Source organism: Aquarana catesbeiana, linkage group LG01 (genome assembly GCF_042186555.1).
Source record: "Aquarana catesbeiana isolate 2022-GZ linkage group LG01, ASM4218655v1, whole genome shotgun sequence".
NCBI classification, from domain to species: domain Eukaryota; kingdom Metazoa; phylum Chordata; class Amphibia; order Anura; family Ranidae; genus Aquarana; species Aquarana catesbeiana.
In genome coordinates this window covers 407,101,608-407,121,065 of record NC_133324.1, presented here as the reverse complement: position 1 = coordinate 407,121,065, position 19,458 = coordinate 407,101,608, and the positions used below count along the sequence as shown (strand labels likewise).

General features: G+C 41.7%; 1 protein-coding gene across 1 annotated transcript in view; it reads left to right on the top strand.

The window, feature by feature from the left end:
- The window catches only part of BRD10 (bromodomain containing 10), a 73,875-nt gene extending 63,075 nt beyond the window's left edge, over positions 1-10,800 (top strand). The window contains exon 8 of the mRNA XM_073635186.1: positions 7,119-10,800. Within this exon, the coding sequence (XP_073491287.1) occupies positions 7,119-10,414 (3,296 nt within the window). The 3' untranslated portion in view covers positions 10,415-10,800. The remainder of the gene's footprint in view (positions 1-7,118) is intronic.
- The last annotated feature ends 8,658 nt before the right edge of the window (positions 10,801-19,458 follow it).

Here is a 19,458-nt window from a genome sequence, read left to right as displayed (position 1 = left end):
CTGACTACCCGGACATTGGTCCCAAGGGGGTTAAGTCCCAGATGAGGGAAGTTTGAAAGGCAGCAGAGGGAAATCAGCACCTGTGTCAGGGAAGTGAGTGGAAGAGAGAGACACAAGCTGAAACATGGCTGCTAACCCCCCTGTGTGGCTTGCCTGGCACCCTTACTATGGAGGAGCCTAACCCCTGCATGTGACTGAAGGTTAGCAGTGAGCCTGCTGTTTAGTTTGTGATACAGTGAAACCTTGGTTTACGAGTAACGTGGTTCACAAGCGTTTTGAAAGACGAGCAACTTTTTTTTTAAAAAGTTGTATTGATCTGCGAGCGCTGTCTTGATATAAGAGCTTTTTTTGGGTTTTTTTTTAATGTCAAAAAAAGAATTACACTCACAATGTGAAGGAGTCTGCTGCTCATCCATGTAAAACTGCTGTGTATGTGTACAGTGAAGCCGCTGGTGTACAGCATACAGTACAGCTTTGTATGTGGCCAGAGATTTGCGGGAGATGGTGGCTCCCAAGGTTTCCTGGAGGTACTCAGACACTCCCAGTAGGAGTGGGCGTACCCGGAAGTGATGTCAACAGTTTTCGAGTTCTGTAGGAAGCTCTTTGAGCTGAACCTGTGGCCACATACAGCGTTGTACTGTACACCGGCAGCTTTACTGAACATACAGTACTGTATACAGAGCGGCTTTAAATAGATGAGAACCAACCTCTGGCCACATACAGATCTGTGTACACCAGCAGCTTTACTCTACATACAGTATACACCGTGGCTTTAAATAGGTGGGCACCAGACTCCTTAACATTGTCACTGTGCACATTCTTTTTTTTTTAACCTTAAAACTTTTGCAACACAGAGGTACAGTACAGTATTCCTACTACTGTACAGTACTTTATTTTGAAGTCCCGTTTTATTTGTTTTATGTTTACAGTACACTTTATACTGTTTTTTTTTTTTTTTTTGCCATAATCATTTTTATATGAATAAATGGTTGTGGAACTAATCATCTGAGTTTCCATTATTTCCTATGGGGAAATTCGCTTTGATATAAGAGTGCTTTGGATTACAAACATGCTTCTGGAACAAATTATGCTCGCAAACCAAGGTTTCACTGTACTAGGATTTGGACTGTTTATTGACTTTGGCTGAAACTGTTTGCTTTTACCAAACTAGCTGGTGGTCATTCTAGAGCTACCCCAGATCACAACACACACACAATACTGTGAAAAAGTTTTAGGCAGTGTGAAGAAATGCTGTAAAGTAAGAATTCTTTAAAAAATATACATTTTAATTGTTTATTTATATCAATTTACAACATGCAAAGTGAGCGAACAGACGAAAAATCTAAATCAAATTAATATTTGGTATGACTACCATTTTTGGCTTCAAACCAGCATCAATTCTCAATTCTTAAGCTTGCCCACTTTGTACATTTGCACAAAGTCAGGTATTTGTAGGTTTCAGGTGTATGATTAGCCAATTATACCAAGTAAGTTCTAATGATCATCACTTTCATATGTGGGCTGAAACACAATCATTCATTGAAATAGAAACAGCTGTGTAGGAGCCTTAAAACTGGGTGAGGAACAACCAAACTCTGCTACAGTGCGATTGGAAGACAGTTTCACGTCACCTGTCATACACCATGGCAAGACTGAGCATAGCAATAAGACACAAGGTAGTAGTTTTACTGCATCAGCAAGGTCTCTCCCAGGCAAAGGTTTCAGAGCAGATTTAGGTTTCAAGATGTTCTGTTGAAGTGCTTTTGAAGAAGCACAAAGAGACTGGCAATGTTAGGAATCATAGACGCAGTGGTCGGCCAAGAAAACTAAATGCAGCAGATGAAATACTCATCATGCTTACTTCTCTTCGATATTAGAAGATGTTAAGCAGTGCCATCAGCACAGAACTGGCGGAAAACAGGGGGACCCAGGTACACCCATCTACAGTGAAGCATTGCAAGTTGGGGGCTGCATGTCTGCAAATGGAGTTGGAGATTTGGTCAGGCTCAGTGGTGTCCTCAGTGCTGAGAAATACAGGCAGATACCTATCCATCATGCCATGTCGTCAGGGAGGAGTGTGATTGTTCCCAAATTTAATCTGCGGCAGGACAACAACCCCAAACATGCAGCCAATGTCATTAAAGTGTTTGTTACCCAAAAAAAAAAATGATTCTGTTCCCTTAAAGCATGTTATACAGCACAGTGCTTGTGCTGTGTAATTTGGCCCCCTGTATCACCTGAAATACCTGGCTGATCCTGCCTGCTTTCCCCTTTGTAAATATGACCACAGATTATCATGGCTGCTGATCTCTGACACCGTGGTCAGTTTACGTGCCTCCGTCATCCGCTGTCTCCTTTCTGCTCTCTCCCCTCCCCTCCCTGCCTGTCAGCTTGTACCAGTGCCTGGCTGTCTCTCTCCTCTTCTCCTCTCCTCCTCCCGGCTGATGTCAGCGGGAGATTCTCGGCTACGCCCACTTTGCTGTTAGACCTGGAGAGGAGAGAGATGACCAGTCATATGAGCGGCGCTATAAAATAAGGTATTTATCAGGAGATTTTTTATAAAACACATACAGTGAGGCACAGCATTTAATATAACAGGCAGAATAGTAGCAACAACACTAAGTTGCTTAACAACCACTTTAAGAACTATCTTCAGTGTAAAGAAGAACAAGGAGTCCTTGAAGTGATGGTTTGGCCCTGATCTCAAAATCATTGAGTCTTTCTGGGATTACATGAAGAGACAGAAGGATTTGAGGCAGCCTACATCCACAGAAGATGTGGTTAGTTCTCCAAGATGTTTAAAACAACCTAACTGTGCAAGTATACCTAGAAGAATTAATGCTGAAGGAAAAGGGTGGTCACACTAAATATTGATTCGATTTGGATTTCTCTTCCGTTTCTCTTACTTTCCATTTTGTTCATTGAGAAAAGTAAACTATTAACACTTCTATTTCTGAAAGCATTTTTTTAATTTATAGCATTTTTTCACACCTGCCTAAAACTTCTTTGCACAAAGTAGTGTTTGTGTGTGCGTCTTTGTGTATATATGCACATTTGTGTGTGTGTATATATATATATATATATATATATATATATATATATATATATATATATATATATATATATATACACAGTATCTCACAAAAGTGAGTACACCCCTCACATTTTTGTAAATATTTTATTATATCTCTTCATGTGACAACACTGAAGAATTTACACTTTGCTACAATGTAAAGTAGTGAGTGTACAGCTTGTATAACAATGTAAATTTGCTGTCCCCTCAAAATAACTCAACACACAGCCATTAATGTCTAAACCGGTGGCAACAAAAGTGAGTACACCCCTTAGTGAAAATGTCCAAATTGGGCCCAATTAGCCATTTTCCCTCCCCAATGTCATGTGACTCATTTTATTACAAGATCTCAGGTGTGAATGGGGAGCAGGTGTGTTAAATTTGGTTAGAAAAAAAGAGAGAAAGGGCGCACCGGCCATGTGCATTATCCTTTGGATGTACACTTATTAAAAACATGATAAAAAGAAAGAACTTACAAACAGTTGTAGAAGATCTCAAGGTGTGAACGGTCTTCAAATAACAGCATGCAATAAAGAATCAGCGGAGCCCACCAGAGATACAGAGGAATTCAATCACTGCTAACTGACGCGTTTCAAGGGGAGCATCCCCTCTTCCTCAGAGCACAACAGTGAATCCTCCTTCAGCAGTCCCCTTATAAATATATGACCATATGCACCTTCAATCAATGAGGACAACTAATAGTGGCCCCTCCCTCTCACTCCCCCGGATCCACGGGTCAATCAGTAAATAAATGCGTGATCCGGGGGCGTGAGAGGGAGGGGCCACTATTAGTTGTCCTCATTGATTGAAGGTGCATATGGTCATATATTTATAAGGGGACTGCTGAAGGAGGATTCACTGCTGTGCTCTGAGGAAGAGGGGATGTTCCCCTCGAAACGCATCAGCAGTGATTGCTGTGAGTTCCTCTGTACCTCTGGTGGGCTCTGCTGATCTTTTACTGCATGCTGTCATTTGAAGACCGTTCACACCTTGAGAGCTTCTACAACTGTTTGTAAGTTCTTACTTTTTATCATGTTTTTAATAAATGTACATCCAAAGGATAATGCACATGGCCGGTGTGCCCTTTCTCTCTTTTTTCTCATTGTCTGTTAGGATTCCCCATCCTTGAGGGCAGCAAGGTCTGTGGCTATACGTCATTTGTCTGGTACCCACTTGTGTGCAGGAGCATTTTTTCTATATCACTATTGTTAAATTTGGTGTTCTCGCTCTCACTCTCTCATACTGGTCATTGGAAGTTCAACATGGCACCTCATGGCAAAGAACTCTCTGAGGATCTGAAAAAAAGAATTGTTGCTCTACATAAAGATGGCCTAGGCTATAAGAAGATTGCCAAGACCCTGAAACTGAGCTGCAGCACGGTGGCCAAGACCATATAGCGGTTTAACAGAACAGGCTCCACTTAGAACAGGCCTCCCCGTGGTCGACCAAAGAAGTTGAGTGCACATGCTCAACGTTATATTCAGAGGTTGTCTTTGGGAAATAGACGTATGAGTGCTGCCAGCATTGCTGCAGAGGTTGAAGGGGTGGGGGGTCAGCCTGTCAGTGCTCAGACCAAACACAACACACCACATCACATTGGTCTGCATGGCTGTCATCCCAGAAGGGAGCCTCTTCCAAAGATGATGCACAAGAAAGCCCGCAAATAGTTTGCTGAAGACAAGCAGACTAAGGACATGGATTACTGAACCATGTCCTGTGGTCTGATGAGACCAAGATAAACGTATTTGGTTCAGATGGTGTCAAGTGTGTGTGGCGGCAACCAGGTGAGGAGTACAAAGATAAGTGTGTCCTGCCTACAGTCAAGCATGGTGGTGGGAGTGTCATGGTCTGGGCCTGCATGAGTGCTGCCACCACTGGGAAGCTACAGTTCATTGAGGGAACCATGAATGCCAACATGTACTGTGACATACTGAAGCAAACAATGATCCCCTTGCTTCGGAGACTGGGCCGCAGGGCAGTAATCCAACATGATAACTACCCCAAACACACATCCAAGATGACCACTGCCTTGCTAAAGAGGCTGAGGGTAAAGGTAATGGACTGGCCAAGCATGTCTCCAGACCCAAACCCTATTGAGCATCTGTGGGGCATCCTCAAATGGAAGGTGAAGGAGCGCAAGGTCTCTAACATCCACCATCTCTGTGATGTCATCATGGAGGAATGGAAAAGGACTCCAGTGGCAACCTGTGAAGCTCTGGTGAACTCCATGCCCAAGAGGGTTAAGGCAGTGCTGGAAAATAATGGTGGCCACACAAAATATTGACACTTTGGGCCCAATTTGGACATTTTCACTTAAGGGTGTACTCACTTTTGATGCAAGCGGTTTAGATATTAATGGCTGTGTGTTGAGTTATTTTTTGGGGACAGCAAATTTACACTGTTATACAAGCTGTACACTGACTACTTTACATTGTAGCAAAGTGTAATTTCTTCAGTGTTGTCACATGAAAAGATATAATAAAATATTTACAAAAATGTGAGGGGTTTACTCACTTTTGTGAGATACTGTATGTATGTATGTATGTATATATACTCTCTATCTATATCTCTCCTTTTTTTAGTTCTATGCATTTCAGGTCTTAGCGAAAGTTCCTCTAGTAATATAGCACTGATGTAAATATATGATGTAAGATTTTTGATAAACGAATCACTGTAAAGCATATTCCCCCTTTCAGCAAATGTTTAACCTTGGTTTTTGCCGTAAAAACTGTAAACACAGAATAGACAAGGAACACACCTTGACAAGAGAAAGTTCCAAGATGTGATGTATAAAAGCAGCTATTTACAGACAATGAAGGCATTTCAAGTAATTGTGAAGGCTGGGCATTTTTTTGTCTTAATGTATTGTGTGCAATAATGTAAAACATTTCCCTGTATTTGTATTGCACCCTCAACCCCCTTAAACTTACCTGTGCCCGTCTGCAGTGGCTCTCTCTGCTAATAGAGGAAGCAACGGAAGCCGTTGGCTCTTGCTGCTGTAAATCAAATTCTGTGAGCAGATAGTGCCGTCTATGGAAGCAGGCGTGAGCACGCTCGGGATCAAGCCTGCAGGTTGGCCCCCATAGGAAGTGGTTTGCTATTGGGGCGCACCAACAAGAGGAGGAGCTGACAGCGCCAGTGGGACAACCAAGAAGAGGAGTTTTGGGGCCGCTCTGTGCTATACCATGGCTCAGAGCAGGTAAGTATATCATGGTTTTGTTTTGTTTGTTTTTTTAAGCTTTACATTTACAATAATCTCATTTATCAAAGCATTATAAAGAACTGCCAGCATTTCCTCAAACATACACTGAAAAATTATAGTTGAATAGTGAAAGTTTGCATCTGGCAGATATGGGGTAATGATTATTATTGAAAATACTTTTTTTTTTTTTTTTTGATCAAATTTGTTTTTATTGAAATTTTTTTAGGTTTTACAAAAAACTTGCATACAAAAAAGAAAAACACAAAAAAAAAAAAAAAAAAAAAACGAACACAAGAAAAAATAGGGAAAAGAAATACAGTAAAATGGACTGCAGCATTGTAATCCTGAACAGTACTAGCATACAGAGCAGTTTAAGACATATGGTTAGTAAACCAAAATGCAGTCTCTGCATAATCAAGAACCTATCTATTGCACTAGGCTAATTATCCCAATAATATACAGTGTACTACACCTTTCGTAAGTCTACACAAAATACAGCAAATAAATCAGGATTATATAATAAAAATCATAACTAACACATGAAAATACTTTAAGGAATGGCACTATGTAAGCTGTGTCTATATTTACTCTAGAAAGAAGCCAAGTGTCTCCCAAGGAACAGTGGATACTGTAGGCTGCTTAATATGTAAAATGAATTGTTTACAAACGTGACATTTTCACTGCCTCACCTTGCAATATCTAATTTTTCAGTATACAGGAATTGGGTTTATGTATGAAAAAGTGATTATGGTTCTTATGTTGTGCTCAATGAAACCAGTTGGGCCAATGGAATATGTTTAAACAGCATTATAACATAATATTTTTTTATTTTCTGTGTTACAGATAAATTAGAGCATGCTGAGACAGACATCTGTGGGAAAGGCAAGAGCCCTAAGAAGGAACATATTTCAAAATATCTGTCAAAATCCCAAACAAGGAGTAGTAGTAGGCGTCAGCTTAGATTAGTAGATGCTGAAGCTGAAGGCATGTTAGCACAAAAGAAAATCAAATTAAGCACCCCTGAGATCTCTTCTACTTCCACAGAAGAAGAAACACCTGCAAACAACAGTGTTGCCAGTGATCTTCAGAAAACGGATGCAGGAGTTCTAGAAATGAGCAGAGAAGCTCTTGGTAATTCACCATTTAATGTATATAAAGGACCGAAACTGACTGAAACTTTGCTGGCAAAGAATATGACCTTAATGAATCAGCCAACCCACACTATTAGCAATACTGTGCCTTGTTCTGAAAGTACACCATCTTCACCTACAGCCCCAAACCCTGTTAAATCTCCCTTGTCTTGCCAGACTTCTTTTAAAGCTCCCTTGCAGATGATTTATAAGCTCCCAGATGGCCAGTGTGTCCCAGTTGATCTTCAGAATTCTTCTGTGAAGATTCAGATGCAGCCTGTGGTAGATGCTAAAACTGGAGATAGGCTCATGCAGCAAGTCCTGGTTCTACCTAAAAATCTTTTTATACAGCAAAAAGATGACCGAACACCCCAAGTAAACCAGCCTAGTGAATGTGAGGTAGCTCATCAGCACTGTGCTCTTAAAGTGCCGTTGTCCAGTTCCACCACAGGCCACACTGGTTCTAGGACATCGCCATTAGCTTTAAGGCAGAGTGATTTAAGTTCCACTAATTTTGCTACTCTTCCAGTTTCCCAGCCACAAGTATCCACATTTGCAAACAGCACATCAATGTCAACATGTGAAACATATAAAAACAGAGCTCCAGATTTTCTAGCAACGGTGGTATCATCCAATTACAACCAGTCCTTACATATTAAGTCTGACTTTGGACGTGTTACATCAAGCACAGGTAATCCTCCTGTGCAAATGACAAACTCGTCTCCAGCACCTCAAAGGGAAATATCTGAAGCAAAGCAAGAATTAAGAACTGTATGCATTAGAGATTCTCAGTCAATTCTTGTGAGGACGCGTGGTGGTAACACTGGTGTTGTAAAAGTACAATCAAGCCAAGATCAGGGACCTTCTGTTATATCTCCAAGTCCTATATTCACTTTTACACCACAACTGCAGTCATTTCTGGTGTCAAGAACTAAACCTTCAGCATCTTCTACTTTCACTTCTGTAACTACATCACAAACCCAACCAGTGTTCTCATCAGCATCTGTTGGTATAAACCAGGTGACAGAATCAAACACTAACTGGGCACAAGTGCAGCATCCTGCTCCTAGGGTAACTAATCAGACTGTTGGTAACCCTGTGCAATCTAACTTTCTTCCAATTGTTTCACAAGCAAGCACTTGTCCTTCTACAAATTCCGTTATTAATACAGCAGCAGGGACTGTAACTCCTATTTCCTGCTATAGTACTGGGCAGGACTGTAGTGTCAATAGGAAGGCTGGAACAGATTTAAAGCAAGCTGAAACCAAGACAGCCAGTGTTTCTGTGGTACAGCCTGACAGTACTACTCCATCAAAGAGTGATTTTGTGAGTGGCTCTTCCATACATCAAGTCATGTTACTTACAGCACCTTCAATACATCCACCTGGTACTTCACAAAATGTGGGAATTGTTGCTTCGCCTACATTGGCACAGGTACCATCAAAAAAGTTTGTTTTTATTAATACCCAACTTCCAGCCAGTTCATCAAGTGCAAACATAACATCAGCTGCCTCAAAGCAAGCTATTAATACTAATATTGGTAAAACATATATCAGGCCTCCTGAACAGCAGCAGGTTTTCCTAATTCCTTCCACCATGGGGTCACAAATAAAAATGAGCTCCCCACCTATTGTTTCTCAAGTTAAAGATGTAAAGATTGGTCTAACCATAGGGCAGACTATTGTTAATAATACTGCTGGCATGAAAAATATTCTACCAATTAACATTTTGCAGAATCCATTGGGAAAAGGAGATGCAGGCACTCGGAAAGACTCTGCTGTGATAACGCCGTCTACTTTTTCAAAAGCATACAATGAACAAGTAACAAGTTCAAATATTACTTGTGATTATACTGTAGCTTCTACAAAGTGTTCAGCGGCATGTGCTGTAGTAGCACCTGCCAATACAGTCCAGTATAGTGCCACTGAAGGAAAAGGGAATGACTTCTTAAAGACTTTATCATCTGTGTCTGGCAGATTACCTACAACAAGTTTAGGGAGTACTGTTGCCATTTCAACTGTGAAAACTGGGCATCTTTCATCATCTGTTCTGCTGTCAACTAATCCAATGACAAAGCATGCATCATCATCATTGCAGCGGCTGGTATCATCAACTTTGCCTGGGACAATTTCAGGCTCAGGCGCAAATCCTATTGTATCTACATATCAGCCAACATTGAGAGAGCAAAGGGAAATTAACAACTCCATATCTCAAAGCATTCATAAAGTAGTGTCAACAAATGTGACCAACCCTTCAGCCACAATGTCATCTTTGCTACCCACATTATGTAAAACTGGGCCTTGGCATACTTCTTCGCAGACCTTGCCAACATTGCCTGCATCTACTCTAAATCAAGTTAGGCCACAGATGAATGAACCTTCAGCACATAAACTGGTTATTAACACTAGCACACCACTTGCTCCTGGAACTCAAATCACAATTAATGGTACACGATTTATTGTACCTCCACAAGGTCTAGGAGCTGGCAGTCACGTGCTGCTCCTGTCAACTAATGCTAAGCAAGGACTTCCTTTATATGGTAGCACACAAGTGTGTCATGGTTCTCCTCTTGTTAGTACTACAGCACCACAACCTGCTTTAAAACAAAACATATCACCACCACGGTACCCAGTACAAACATATCCGTGCACTGCTGCACCTGATTTGTCCAGGTCTCTACATAATATCCAGCCTGCATCTCAGATTGTAAATATAACATCTGGTGATTTCTCTCCATGCTCTCTGTCTTCAGTTAACAAAACCCCATCAACAACTGCACTTCAACCACTTCTTGATCCTTGTATACAAAGGGGAAGTTATCCACAACAAACCAACATGGCGCCATTTTCCAAAGGTACACCATTGACGGAGGCAGTTATGTTGAACATTGCAAGCCCCCCTAACAATCTCTTGCCTGCATCTGCCGTGTCGGAGAGCAAGAGGGAAGATACTGATAGTTTTAGGCATCAGTCCTTAACAACTGATAAGCCGTACACTGTAGCAACGTAAAGCAGACTTAAATATGGGGAAAACAGTAAGCTATGTAGCACTTACTTTACTGAACTGACAATGTATTGTTGGTTGTTTCCTATGTTGTTCATGAAGAATTTAAATGGTTAACCTAAAATTTTTGTTTTAAAGTTCAATTTCTTTTCCATGAACTAGAAGGTTCATTTTCAACAGCCAGTACCATTTTATAGTTTAAAATTGATAGTCTAGCTATTTGCACAATACGTCTTGGAGTTTGTCTAGAACAGTATTTGTCTTTTTACATTTGTAAAGAAAACCAATTTTTTTCATGAATATTTATGCGTTCTGAACATTTTAGGCGAAATATAAACTTGTATATATTCTTTACCTTTTAACATTCTTAACTAAACCATATGTATAAAGAGCATTGTCTTATTTATGTTTTGTTTACATAATGTATAGTTTTTTAAGTATTTTGCAGATCAGTGTACTGTTTAGCATTAATGCAGACTCATCTGCATGTAGTAAATAAACAAGAGTCACTGTATTTTTTTTTTTTTTTTGTATGTTCTTGTCTATAGCAAAAGCATTAGTCATAGCCCTATGACCTAATTGTATGATACTAGCTTTTCAATAAGGGGAAGGGAATCCATTTTTTACCCCACATATTTATTTCTTGCGAGTACTATCTTTTCCGTACTTTTTATTTATTTATTTTTTTTAAAGGTATTGGGGTCGGTTCACACTGGGGCGACTTGGGATCCGACTTGTACGCCCTCAAGTCGCCCCAAGTCGCCCCAAGTCGCTTTGCATTTAGGTTAACATGGTAGGCAATGGGAGCGTCTTAATTGACACTACTGAAGTCGCTCCGACTTCAGAAAAGACTCCTGTACTACTTCTATCCGACTTGTAGGCGACTTGTACCCATTCAACTCAATGTAAGTCGCCTGCAAGTCGGATCTCTCTGTAAAGTCAAGCGACTTTGCAGAGAAAACCCCTCCCTCCCCCCCTCCCTCCCAGAGAGGTGATTGGCCACAGGCGAAGTCGCCTGTCATGGAGGCGACTTCAAGTCGCCTCGTAATTTGCCGAAGTCGCGCTGAAGTCGCGCTAAAGTCGCGCTGAAGCCGCGTTGAAGTCGCGGTACAAAGTCGCGCTAAAGTCGTGTTGCCCATGTGTGAACCGACCCTATCAAAATCATTTGTGGTATCAATCCACATTATAACAATCAAGGAGAAAAAAAGAAAGAGCCTAATCAAATGCCAGAGTATAAACCTTTCAAAATTGTCTTTGCCCAAACCCCCAGTTTGGGTTAAGATCAAAGCAGCAAGTTCCTGGGTTGTGAGAGGAAAGTGCATCACTTGGCGGAAACACACGAAGGGAAGGTATAGGGACATCATGGAAACCCTGTGCTGATTGTTTTTGTATGCTGGAAAGGGTTAATATAATGAGCTATAACATGCTACATTGTTCTGTGTAGTGCACTCACTCCCCTCTGTGTTTCTGCCTTTTTTCCTTCAACATGTGGTAGCTTCTTGCCATTGCTCCTATCTGCAAAAGATAAACTTTGTCACCTCAGTTGGTCATTGCTGCCAGCTACAGTTACCTATTTGCTTCTGGCTTTTAACCTCTTCTCCTTAAGTAGTTAGTTGTGAATAAACTAAGATTTTTACCTAGTGTTTTCTCTTATGCCCTGTACACACGGTCGGAAATTGATCGGACATTCCGACAACAAAATCCATGGATTTTTTCTGACGGATGTTGGCTCAAACTTGTCTTGCATACACACGGTCACACAAAGTTGTCTGAAAATCTGATCGTTCTAAACGCGGTGACATAAAACATGTACGTCGGGACTATACACGGGGCAGTAGCCAATAGCTTTCGTCTCTTAATTTATTCTGAGCATGCGTGGCACTTTGTGCGTCGGATTTGTGTACACACGATCGGAATTTCCGACAACGGATTTTGTCGTCGGAAAATTTTATAGCAAGCTCTCAAACTTTGTGTGTCGGAAATTCCGATGGAAAATGTGTGATGGAGCCCACACACGGTCGGAATTTCCGACAACAAGGTCCTATCACACATTTTCCGTCGGAAAATCCGACCGCGTGTACGGGGCATTAGTCGTTCTTGTTTACATGTCCAATCCCAGGCACAAAGGTAGCAGTCCCACTGCATCAGGTCTTTATAGCTGACAATCCACTAACTGTTCCAGGGGTGACCTGCAGTTTCCCTCCTAGAGGACCTGATGTTGATAGCATGTATTTACTTGAGTCATCTCACTCCTTGAAGTCTCCCAAAGGCTCTGTCAGATGTGCCCTTCTCATCTGCATTATCTGGGGAAGAGTTCTGTGCAGCTATGCTAGTGGAATTCCACTAAGCCCCAACCTGCCCGGCCCTGCCCGGCCCTGCCCAGACCCTTTTCCTCCTAGCCCTGTCTATGATGTCATATATTTTCTCATGAATGAGGATGCACAGGCATCCTCATTCATGAGAGTGCTGTGACAGGAGGAAGGAGACACACCCACCAGTCACCCTAGCTGTATAAACTGAGCGCCATTGCAGTCACTTGACTGCAATGCCATATAATGAATAAAAGCTACAGACACACAGATTCTAAAAAAAATGTACGCATAACAATGGACTTACATTGTTTAACTGATTGTGGTGAGTTAATTGAACCCAAGCCTTTTCCTCAACTTTAATGGGCCAACCTGCAAATATGATTGTTGTAAGTGTAGTACTATGCCTTTGCCTCCAGAATCTTTATCTTACATTGCTGCAGCCACTGGGATTTCTGCTGTAGATGTACTGTCTGACATAGTGTGTCACAAATCCTTAAAGTGTAAGTTCACCTTTACAGAAAATCTGTAAGGTGAACATACACTGGACCCTGTCCCATCCCCCCTGGTCCCGCTAACCTGTAGTCTGGCGATCACCCACACTGATCGCTCGTATCGCCGCTGTACCTGTCCGGGGATTTGAAATCCTAGCGGCTGTCTCTCCTTTTTGCCCGCAGTGACAGGATGGGCTACGTGGGTTCTGATTGGTCCATGTGATGGTGCCAACCAATTAGAATGCTCCTAAACGTACCTCCTGACAAGGTACGTTTTGGAGATTAAGCTGCAGGGTTTTCTAAGCCCCAGACCGGTGGGGTGGCGACCCGATGTGTCAGTGCGGATGATCGCACCTCTCCAGGTCAGTGGGACTGGGGGGGGGGGGTGAGGAGGGCATCCTGTGTAAGTTCATCTTACAGATTTTTCTGTAAAGGTGAACTTATCCTTTAAAGTGGTTGTAAACCTCAGACTTGAAATATGAACAATATGAAAATAAACAAAGCCTATCCCTCTATAGTGTGTACTTGTCTGAATTAAGAGAACTAAATGTCATTTCTGTCTGCTGCTTCGTTCCTCAATAAGCACGAGTCACTGACAAGAGAAAAAAGGTGACTGAGAGGGTGCTCCAGCTGATTGACAGCCTCAGCTCTGTTTCTGTGTGCTATGTGAAGGGAGGGTGTCCCTTCCCTCCAATATACTCTCAGAGCTCTCCACAATGAGCTCTGCAGAGTGTAATTTCAGCTCTCTGCCCTCTTTTTGTACAGCTCAGAAAACCTTTCTAAATTCTGGATTTTGAACAGATGAAGAGAAGAGTGCAGATAGACAGGTACAACTTTGTGTATGAGGATGTGTTTTATCTATGTGTATCACCTGCGGCAAGTTACTTCACTGGGTATATGTAAGGGTTTACAACCACTTTAATGGAGGACTTTGTTCCCGAGGAGCCTCAGTCAACTGAAATAATTTCCAGGCTAAAAAACACCATATCGGCTCTGGACAACCAATTGGCCTTGTGGACCATTAAACTACAAATTCGCCATCTTGGACATTTTTTTTTTTTTTTTTCAATTCTTCTTTTTATTGAGCTTTGAATAATGTGGAAATTCAAAAAAAAAAAAAAAAACACTCTAAAGAAGACATTGCTCATTCTGTTTCAGAGGCATTTGGCCACTCACTCTAATGTCCTGTACACGCGGTCGGACATTGATCAGACATTCCGACAACAAAATCCATGAATTTTTTACGACGGATGTTGGCTCAAACTTGTCTTGCATACACACGGTCGGACAAAGTTGTCGGAAAATCCGATCGTTCTAAACGTGGTGGCGTAAAACACGTACGTCGGGACTATAAACGGGTCAGTAGCCAATAGCTTTCGTCTCTTAATTTATTCTGAGCATGCGTGGCACTTTGTGCGTCGGATTTGTGTACACACGATCGGAATTTCCAACAACGGATTTTGTTGTCGGAAAATTTTATAGCCTGCTCTCAAACTTTGTGTGTCGGAAATTCCTATGGAAAATGTGTGATGGAGCCTACACACGGTCGGAATTTCCGACAACAAGGTCCTATCACATATTTTCCGTCGGAAAATCCTATCGTGTGTAAAGGGCATAAGGCCTTTATTCAAGGAGTAGCTCACATCTCTCCTCCTCCTTGTTACCCTGTATCCCCTTGGGACCTCAAACTGGTTCTCTTGGCTTTTTAGACCTCACCATTTGAACATATCAGGGGTATTCCTCTGTCTGACCTTTCCCATAAAGTGGCCATTCCTGTGGCTATCACCTCTGGGAGGAAAGTCTCTGAGTTTGCAGTCATATCTTGTTGGGAGCCCTTCTTGGTGTTGCACATAGACAAGGTTGTCTTGAAGCCCAAGACCTTCCTCCTGAAGGTGGTCTCTGCCACCTTAATCAGGTTATTGTCCCTCCTACTTCAAGGCTTCATTCACACCTATGCAGGTGTGATGGTGCGTGCTCCTTTAGGGCAGCCCATGTATTTTAAAGGGCCCTACGAGCAAAAATTGCACAAAAGAAGTGCATGACAATTGTTATTTTTAATTGGTTACTACCAAAACACATGGTAGTGTGTTTTCATGTGTTCTGGCTCAGGATTTTATGCACGTTTTAGCAAGGGACATTGAACTGTCATTAGGAGTTAATCGCTGCAAACCTTCAAAAGAGATGCACTTTTTTGCATGCATTCTAGCATCGCACAAATGTGAGCCTAGCTTAAGTCCTGCTGCAAAACATCCTAGTGAAATTTCTTTCCACTGTCTAGACACATTGCTCGCTGTGAGATTATTCCTCTCAGTTACTGCTGTTTATAGGAAATTGTATTCCTTCTTCCTGAAGGTTCCCACAAGGGTCTTCCTCCTTCTCACTCCACCTTGCTAGGTGGATTAGACATGTTATCTTTAGAGCCTATAGTCTAAAGGATAGGGTTCCTCTCATCTCCGTTAGCGCATAGGTGGACATTCTCCTTAGAAGTCAGTTTTTGGGCATAAGGTGCCATAAGCTGCTCTCTGAGTCTATCAAGTCCTTTTTGACTTGTTTGTGGCCTCGTTGGTAATATTCGCTGTGCTACCACATATTGGACTGCCTTTTAATACCCAATTCCTAATAATTTTAAAGAAGCTTGTAAACAGTAAAATGTTTCCTGGAGCACAGCACAGGACACAGAACCCTCCCCTCTGTATGATCTCCCTATTGCATGCTACAAGTGGGAAGGGTTAATAGGGGAGGTCCCACCAGAATTCTTTTTTTTTTTTTTGCAAGTGTCCAAATAACCAAAGGTAGCTGCATTTATCCTAGTCATAATGATTTAAGAAGCCTGTGCCTTGTACTCTATTCCAGGAAACACATTTTACTAGTAAAAATTCTAATTTAAAAAGTAAGACTTTTTGCTTATTATTAGTTGGATTGTTGCAAAGTGAAAGCAACACAATGTCTTGTGAAGGGTACAACGGGCTTTAGGAACAAAACTAGGATTGGTTCTAAGGTATGAACTTTTGTCAAAAAACCTGTAAGTGTTCTCAAAACAGACAGTGCAGTCCAAATGGGGTTGATTTACTAAAACTGGAGGGTGCAAAATCTGGTGCAGCTGTGCATGGTAGCCAATTGGCTTCTAACTTCAGCTTGTTTAACCACTTCCCTACCAGGCCAATTCTGACATTTCTCTCCTACATGTAAAAATCATAATTTTTTGCTAGAAAATTACATAGAACCCCCAAACATTATATATGTTTTTTTAGCAAAGACCCTAGAGAATACAATGGTGGTTGTTGCAACTTTTTATCTCACACAGTATTTGCGCAGGAATTTTTCGAGCGCCTTTTTTTTGGGAAAAAAACAGTTTTGTGTTTTAAAAAAAAATAAAACAGTAAAGTTAGCCCAATGTTTTTGCATATTGTGAAAGATGAAGTTATGCTGAGTAAATAGATACCTAACATGTCACGCTTCAAAATTGCACACGCTCGTGAAATGGCGCCAATGTTCGGTACTTAAAAATCCCCATAGGCGACGCTTGAAATTTTTTTACTGGTTACATGTTTTGAGTTACAGAGGAGATCTAGGGACAAAATGATTGCTCTCGCTCTAACGTTCGCGGCGACACCTCACATTTATGGTTTGAACACCTTTTTCTTATGTGGGTGGGACTTACGTATGCGTTCGCTTCTGCGTGCGAGCACACGGGTACAGCGGCGCTTTAAAAATTTTTTTTTTTTTTTATTGTTAATTATATTTTCTTTTTTTTTATTTTGACACTTTTTTGAAAAAAAAAAATTTGATCACTTTTATTCCTATTACAAGGAATGTAAACATCCCTTGTAATAGGAATATGACATGACAGGTCCTCTTAATAGTGAGATATGGGGTCAATAAGACCCCATATCTCACCACTAGGCTGGGAAGCCTGAAATAAAAAAAATAAAATAAAACGATCACCGCTTCCCAGCCGAAGCGGCGCAGTTTTTTTGAATGGAGAGGCCAGGCGTGACGTCATAACATCGCGCCCGGCCTCCAATGATCATAGAGACTCTATGATCTACATCTGGCGCCGGCGGATCCGCTCTCTGCCTCACCGATCGTAACGGTGAGTCGGAACATGCTCTGGAGGGGCGGCGGGAGGGGGGGGACGTCCCCTCTCGCCTCCCATAGGAACGATCAAGCGGCGGAACGGCTGCTATGATCATTCCTATGGTGTAGAGATTCGCCGGCTGAAACCGGCAATATCTGAATGATGTCTGTAACTACAGGCATCATTCAAATATACCCGCTCAAAGCCCAGGATGTCATTTGACGGTGGGTGGGCGGGAAGTGGTTAATTAACCACTTAAGGACCAGCTGCCATCGTTCTTTGTTGGTATTTTGACGCCAAATACCGTTGTTATGGCAGCAGCTAGCTGCTATAACCCTGGTATTTTTTAAAAACAGCAGGCGGCTGGCTTTCATATAAAAGTGGTCTCAGTGGTGGATTCGCTACGAGATCACTTTTATCGGTGACGGGAGAGGCCCTCCTCCCACCACGCTCCGGTCTTCTCCGCCGCTTACCGGAGACGTCGGTAGCGTCCTCTCCCCTGTGAGGCTGGATGCCGAGTGAGGGAAAGGTGGCCCCCACTGGGCTCCATAGCATTGGATGGCGGAAGCGACGTCAAACATCTTTTCCGCCCACTGCTCTTAAAGGGGGTTTTTTTTTTTTTAAAAAGACATTTTTTTTTTTATTGCATTTTATTGTAAATACAAGATCTGAGGTCTTTTTGACCCCAGATCACACATTTAAGAGGTCATGGCATGCTTTTTTTTCTATTGCGAGGGATGTTTACATTCCTTGTAATAGGAATAAAAGTGACCCAATTTTTATTTTTTTTTTAAAGGACGGTGAAAAAATAAAAAGTAAAATAAATAAGAAATAAAAATAATTTTACAACTTCAGCCCCGGAAGGATTTAGCCCCTTCCTGACAGAGCATTTTTTGTGATTCGACACTGCGTTGCTTTAGTTGACAATTGCACGGTCATGTTACGTTGCACCCAAATAAAATTGACTTCTTTTTTTTTTCCAAAATTGAGCTTTCTTTTGATGGTATTTGATCACGCTCTAAACAAAAAAAGACTGACAATTTTGAAAAAAAAGCAATATTTTTTAACTTTTTGCTATAGTAAATACCCCCAAAAAACTAATTTCTTCCACAGTTTAGGCCGATATGTATTCTTCTACATATTTTTGGTAAAAAAAAAATCGCAATAAGTGTATATTGATTGGTTTGCGCAAAAGTTATAGCTTTTTTTTTTTTTTTTTATCGGGACATTATGGCGGACAGATCAGACACTTTTGACACTATCTTTGGGACCATTGACATTTATACAGCGATTAGAGCTACAAATAGCCACTGATTACTGTATAAATGACACTGGCAGGGAAGGGGTTAAACACTAGGGGGCGATCAAGGGGTTAAGTGTGTTCCCTGAATGTGTTCTAACTGTAGGGGGGGAGATGGGCTCACTACAACATGACAGAGATCACTGCTCCCGATGACAGGGAGCAGTGGATCCCTGTCATGTTGCTAGGCAGAACAGGGAAATGCCTTGTTTACATAGGCATCTCCCCGTTCTGCCTCAATCGCGTGTCACTGGCGAACATCGAGTTCGCTGGAACTGCGGTGCGCGGCCCCTTGGCGGCAAATTCAAAGGGACGTACGGGTACGCCTTTTTGCCTGCCTGTGCCATTCTGCCGACATAGATCAGCGTACGGCGGTCAGCAAGTGGTTAAAGCGCTCCGTCCTGCCGCACTCGCGCGCAGAAGCAAATGCATACATAAGTTGCCCCCGCATATTAAAACGGTGTTCAAACCACACATGTGAGGTATTGCCATGATCGTTAGAGCAATAATTCTAGCCCTAGACCTCCTCTGTAACTCAAAACTGGTAACCTGTAGAAATTTTTAAACGTCACCTATGGAGATTTTTAATGGTAAAAGTTTGTTGCCATTCCACAAGCAGGCGCAATTTTGAAGCGTGACATGTTGTATATCAGTTTACTCGGTGTAACATTATCTTTTACAATATAAAAAAAATTGGGCTAACTTTTTACTGTTGTCTTATTTTTTAAGTTAAAAAAGTGTATTCTTTCCCAAAAAATTGTACTTGTAAAACTGCTGCGCTAATACGGTGGGACATAAAGTATTGCAACGACCGCCATTTTATTCTCTAGGGTGTCTAAAAAAAAAGAAATATAATGTTTGGGGGTTCT